This window comes from Alligator sinensis, unplaced genomic scaffold (genome assembly GCF_000455745.1).
Source record: "Alligator sinensis unplaced genomic scaffold, ASM45574v1 scaffold1577_1, whole genome shotgun sequence".
NCBI lineage: Eukaryota > Metazoa > Chordata > Crocodylia > Alligatoridae > Alligator > Alligator sinensis.
Window position 1 is genome coordinate 192,440 of NW_005843335.1, and position 6,252 is coordinate 198,691.

General features: G+C 54.6%; 1 protein-coding gene across 1 annotated transcript in view; it reads left to right on the forward strand.

The window, feature by feature from the left end:
- The window catches only part of MEAF6 (MYST/Esa1 associated factor 6), a 7,962-nt gene extending 1,770 nt beyond the window's left edge, over nt 1-6,192 (forward strand). Inside the window, 6 exon segments of the mRNA XM_025194891.1 lie at nt 1-69; nt 762-807; nt 1,744-1,936; nt 4,113-4,142; nt 4,936-4,969; nt 5,426-6,192. The exon segment at nt 1-69 is cut by the window's left edge and continues 4 nt beyond it. Of these exon segments, the coding sequence (XP_025050676.1) occupies nt 1-69; nt 762-807; nt 1,744-1,936; nt 4,113-4,142; nt 4,936-4,969; nt 5,426-5,434 (381 nt within the window). The 3' untranslated portion in view covers nt 5,435-6,192.
- The last annotated feature ends 60 nt before the right edge of the window (nt 6,193-6,252 follow it).

A 6,252-nucleotide genomic window follows, 5' to 3' on the forward strand; every position in this document is an offset into this window, starting at 1 on the left:
GACCGACGCAACCGGAAGTTCAAGGAAGCCGAGCGACTCTTCAGCAAGTCTTCGGTCACTTCGGCAGCCGTGAGTACCGTGTGCACACGTGCGTGATGGGGCGGTGTACCGCGCCGCGCCACGCCACGCCACGCCAGACTCAGCCCCGAGCTTCCCCCGCGAACGCCGCGCAGCAGCTGCAGCCGGGCTGCGCACGGTCCCCTCTGTCACGTCTCGCTCTTCTTTCTTCCAGGTGGCTCTGAACTGCTCTTCGTAGTTTCCTCCGGTTGTTCCCTTAGCAGCCTGCTTGCTCGGCTTTCCCCGGGACTGACCGAGGGCAGACCTGGGGTGACCGTTCCTCCCCCTGCCCTTACGGCACTTCTAGCTCGATAGCTGGCAAGTCCTGACGCAGTCAGTGCCCTCCTGCTGTGTGCGGCGAGGGCAGCACAGCGGTGTCCGTCCCTGTCCCCACTCTCACAAGCGTCTCCGAGTTTCCTTTCGTGCAGTCTCCCTCGCACGCTCACACCTGCCACGGCGCCCAGGCGAAGTGAAGGGGGAGGGAGCAGGACAAGCAGGAGACGTTTGTGTCTTGCATGCCTGTCCTTCCCGCTCTCCTCCCGTGCGAGTCCCTCTCTGGCCCTGCTGTATTGCCGTTCAGCTGCCAGTTCCTGGAGGCAGAGATCATCTCTCTCTCTCTCCATCTGGAAAGTGCCTTGTGCGGTTTTCAGTAAAACGTGATCAATGGGAATCCGTCTCCATAAGTGTCCCCTCTGGTTTTGTAGGCCGTCAGCGCGTTGGCCGGAGTTCAAGACCAGCTCATTGAGAAGCGTAAGTAGCTGCCTGTTACCCGTCTCTGCGTGACTGAGGTGGAAAGAAGGAAACCGTTTGCTTTGGAAAGAGGGCTCCTCCCTGCGGTGCTTTACTTGCATGCGGGGGTGCTTGCTGCTTCCGACGCGTGCGGTCGCTTCCCTGCCTCTAGCCCCGTTGCACGTGTGTGCGCGCGTGGGGGGGGATCTCCATACCCTGGTAGTTCCACTGCTCCCAGTTCTGTCGCCATTAGTAATGCGTGCGGTGAAATTACAGCGCGTTTCCCTTCCAAAAAAAGCAAGGTTAGTTTTGTGTCCATCTTAAAGCTTTCTGTGCACGAGACGTGCGTGGCTTTGGTGACGGGGGGAGGTAAGAGTCCAGGGTCAGGCTTTGCGTGACTTCCTGGTCAGTAGTTGCCACTGGAGCCACGTGCTTGGAGCCGGTGTGAGGTTCGTGGGACTTCACACCTTCCCTCCTGTGTTTGCCTGGTCTGCCCCCGCCTGTGTGACCTAAAGGTTGAGTTATTTTTATTCTTTTTTTGCATTCATTCGCTTCAAGTGCGTTCCTGGCTGATCAGAGGGGCTGGGGGGAGGGCAGCGTTCCAGCCGTAGCGCTGGCTTCCTGCCTGGTCTAATTCTAATAGTTTTCTTTCTGCAGTGCTTAGGGCATTTTGCTGCCCCTGCTATAGGATGCGGCATGCAGTAAATGCATTCTGGGGTTGTTCCTGCTTCCGGAGTTTGCCCGGGATTGCCTGCAGCATGCCTCTTGCAGGGGGTAACTTGTCCTGCTCCAGCAGTGTGTTGCACGCTAGAGAACGTCCACGGCCCCCTGAGGCTGCCCCGTGCTGATGGGGTTTGCTCCTGTTCCTTGGGACCTGGCTTGGGCACTCAAGGTCTGTCTTGGAGCTGAACAGCTGGGAATTAACAGCTGTGCTCTCCTGGGTTTGTCGTGTTTTAGGGGAGCCGGGCAGTGGGACGGAGAGCGACACTTCTCCAGACTTCCACAATCAGGAGAACGAGCCCAGCCAGGAGGATGCTGACGATCTGGATGGGTCTGTGCAGGGCGTGAAGCCCCAGAAAGCTGCTTCCTCCACTTCCTCGGGGAGTCACCACAGCAGCCACAAAAAACGGAAGAACAAAAACCGACACAGGTTAGTGGTGCCAGCAGCCCGTGGCAGGCCCTCCGAGCCGCGGGGGTTGGTTGTCAAACAGGCTTTGTCCCGTGGAATAGCCACGTGTGTTAGAGCAGCGGGAGGGACGGGCTGCTGGTTGGCCGGGGTGACAGGCTGATATCACTTTCCTGCCAGTCTCCAAGGCGGTGGGAAGAAGCTGTTGGGTGCCTTCAGCGGGCCTGAGGAGGCCTGTTGGGGTTCCTCGGGGCTGGGGCCAAGAGGGGAGAGGCCCTTGGAAGCAGGTAAACTAGTGGCCTGAGCAAGGGAGTGACAGGAAGGAGTCTCTGATTTCAAACCCAGCTCTGTTAGGACAGTCTGAGTGATCCTGGGAGCGGTTCTCCCCCTTTTCTCTGCCTCTCCGAGTTCTCCAGCCGTAGGGCAGAATAAATCTGGCCTCTGCCCTAGGGGAAGGTTACGTTCTGGTTGCCACGATGCCTGCCTGGGGTTGAGTGAGGCAGGGCTGCTGGCTGGTTTCTGGGGAGAAGGGCTGAGTGATGAACCAAAATGTCTGGGCAGTCCACGAATTCTGAAGCTCCTGGAAATCCCCAGTGCCTTCATCCAAACTTTATTCCAGACCCTTCCTTGCATTGTTTGTCCCAGACCAAGCCTAAGGAAGTAGGTTTGTCGGTTTACCCTGAGGAGCTCGCTGCACAAAACAGTTCTCGAGCCAAGGGCTTGGGGCAGCTCAAAGGGGACTGTGCCTTTAGAGGGGCAGTAAGAGGGTCATTGCAGACTGTGTAAAGCCTCAGACCGAGGACATGACCCAGCCTCCAGTGATGGAGCTTAGGAATAAACTACTCCTCTGCTCATCTTCCTCTGAAACCGGGTCCAGGACCACACAACCCCCGGTCTGGTCTGGTACTTCTTGTGCCCTCAAAGAGAAGCAGCCAGGTGGTCTCTTTCAGGTAGTCACCAGCTGTCCCGCGCTGCGTTCGCACAGCCAGGCTGGGAATGTCTGACCCAGTTCAGTGAAGTTAATTGCCGTGACGGCTGTTACTGACTCCTGAAGTCTTTCCAGCAGAGGAAAATGTCCCAGTCCCCTCAAATCCGTGGGCTGGCCCCAGGTTATGACAAGGAAGGTTCTGACAGGAGAGCCCTTCTGGCCCACCCCGCTCGCCCAAATGTGCTCGGGTGAAACCCCTAGCCGAGAGGAGGGAAGGGCTGTCCATGGGGCTGCCCCTGTTCCAGGGACTCGTCCTGCCAGTTGCCTCAAAGGAGTTCTGCTGCCTCTGCCGGGAGCAGCGGAGGCCTCTGGAAACTGGCTCTCTTTGGGCGTGAGGAGCACGGCTTGCCACAAGGACCAGCCCCTTTGCAGGCCGTGCTGACTGCTGGCTCCAAAGCAGCTGAAACGCAGTGCGAGTCTCCTGCTGGCATCTGACACTGGGAACCAGGTGAAACACGGGGATGTCGCTGTCGGGGGCCCTCACTTCCAGTGCTGTGCGAGTCCTGAGATTAAAGCCCGCGCTGGGGTGTAATTCTGGTGAAATGTCCTGTTGACGCGCCCCCTTTAACCAAGACAATTGTTGGCTTCCAGGAAGAGCACTAGAGAGCGAGCGCTGTGGTGTGTGTGTGGATGCTTGAGACGGCTGGTGGGTGTGCAACGGTTCTGTAACTAGATTCAAACAGTTCACTTTGTTTTCTGTCCAGGTTTGTAAGGGGGCTGCCTGGGTGTGTGTGTCGAGAGCAGCTGAATGCAAAGTGGGCCAGATATTCCTATGACCGCCTCCGCCTTTCTGCCTGAACAAACTTCTTTGCTTTGGCGCTAATAATCTGAAGAGAGCCTCTGCTTTCTGAGCTCCCACTTGGTTGCTTTTGCAAGCAAAGAGAGCTCCTGTTTCTGCGAGCTAGCGTGCAGCTCCATAGCTTCCTTTCTCCGCATACACAAATTCCTTCTGCAAAACCACTGCTCCACTCTTTAACGCCCCTTTGCCCAGAAAGCCACTGGGGGAGGGGGGCTCTGGACCGCTGAGTCTGGAGTGCTTTTTATGCCACATTTTTGGTTAAACAAATAAATATATATCTAGATATATCAGGACATTTGGACACTAGCTTTATTATTTCAGTAATCTCACTAAGGTGGCTAATCAACTAATTTATTTAATTCATTAGTATATTAATTTCTATTGCTTTCTTCCTTTCAAATGCTGCCCCTCAGCCCGTCTGGCATGTTTGATTATGACTTTGAGTAAGTTTGACTTGAATTAGTACTTGTGCTGTGTTGTTAGTGTGTAGACACCAATGTGCCTTTTGAGACCTTTCTAACCCATAGTTTATCTGTTTAATTGTAGGTATGTATATTAGGTTAGGCTGGGAAGTTTTTTTTAAAAACAGAAAAACGTGACGGAGGTAACATTTTTATTTAATAACTTAAGCAAAATTAAATCAACTTCATTCTTCTGCCTCTCTTACTTTATTTTTAAATAGATAAACTTTGTCTTAAAACATAGTTAAAACCTGATTTCCTGGCTTTGCTTCCTAAAGAGATTAGTGTAGATTTGGATATTGTCTTCCGGTCAAATGTAATAAACCCAATACCCGTGAGTTTTGTAACCCCTGTTGTCTCAAAGTCCTCTCTATCTCTCTCTTCCAAGTAAATTGCCGTTACCGCAATGGCTGAATAATTACTCATGGCATAGTTACACCTCTAACAAATTAACATAGAGCATGCGTTTTTAATCCCATCTCTGTATGCTGCATAACTTCTCTGTGATTGATTTTATCTGAACCTTTGCTAACTCTCTCTGACCGAGGGGGTGCGATATGCCTTTTGGCAAGGAGTGAAGCATCCACTCTGGTTTGTCTCTGCTCCTTGCCCAGTAACCCTGGGACGCTGATTCAGCTCAGCTGAATCGGAGACTGACCGAATTAACCACATAGTCTTTGTTGTAGCCTGTGCCGTATGCGGTAGCTGGTTCTTGGAGCCCCCCTTGTGGTGTAGCGTACTGAAATGGGCATTTCTCTTATCTTTCTCATCGCAGGATTGATCTCAAGTTAAACAAAAAGCCAAGAGCCGTAAGTATCCGTCCTCCCCGTCCTCATTTGTATTGTTGATGTGTACACGCCGGCGACCCTCTGCTTCCCCCGTGGTTCAAATCTCTCACTGTCAAGGCAGGGGGATAGTTTAGTGCCAAGGCAGCAGGTGCCTTGTGGATTTGTCGCGGTGGGCTCCGTTGCTGGTTCGGTATTGCTACAGTGTAGAGGCCCCTTCGTTTTGCTTGCGAAGAACTGTGCTTGCGCCCTTCCTCCCGGTGCCGTGAAGACCTGCTGGGGTCTGGCAGCCGGTCCTTAGCGGAGCTTGAGAGGTGCAGAGGAAGGGGCCTGCTCTTGGATGTGTGCCGCTACTTTAGCGCGCTGTGCTTGCAGCGAACGCGGCGGGGGTGAGAGCGGACGTCTGAGGGAGTGTCCCAGGCCAGCGAGCAGGGTGGGTGCGTGGAGGGCCTTAACGCCGGTGCTCTCCGCTCTCTGCAGGACTACTAGACTCATCAGCACTGAAGCTTCCAGGACGTGGGCCCCACGCGAGTCCCCACCGAGGAAAATGCCAATCTAGCGCAGGAGTGGGCCGTCAGCTCTGCAGCCGCACGTCTGCAGCCGGAAGCAGCCAATTCTGTCGCACCGCCGCGGGGGAGACCGTCTTGGCCGATGTACTTTGTGTCATTGTGAGTCCCCTGGGACACAGGACTGGGCCGCAGCACGGGCGATCTTCAGGCCCCGAGGGCTCGCGCTGTCGTCCGGCTGAAGGCACCCTCCAGCTGGCTGACCCCGCCGCCACCATCGCCATCGTCTGTCATCACTGCCGAGAGACATCACCGTTGCTCCCGTTCCCAGGGGATGGGCCTGTTTGTCCGCGCGGGTTGTAAATCTGTTACATGATTTTTTTTTTTAATACGGCTCGTTCGTGTTCTGTTCTTGTTCGGGGTTGTTTTAACCAAAGTGACAAACCGGCTCTTCATCTTTTTCCTTTCCTACAGGCCCAGCCAGGCAGGCATGCTCTTTGTTTTGGGGACCGCTCCACTGCGGTGGAGATGCAAGTGGCTCCCCCTTTCCTCTCTCTCCTCCTTTCCCCAGGGCTCTGCGGGCTCTGAACCACGGGAAGGCTGGAGCCCAAAGCCCTCTTGCTCTGGGCGATGTGTGGGGGGCGAGGGGTGGAGTCTCTTTTTAATGCACCCTTCTGTCATTTGTATATAAAACAATAAAAGTCCCACGTTCGCGTCTCCTCCTGGTTTGCTTTGAAGTTCAGCAGCTCTGTGTCGTGCTCTGTTCATTCCAAGCCCCCCAGGAGTTGGCCTCTCTTCTCC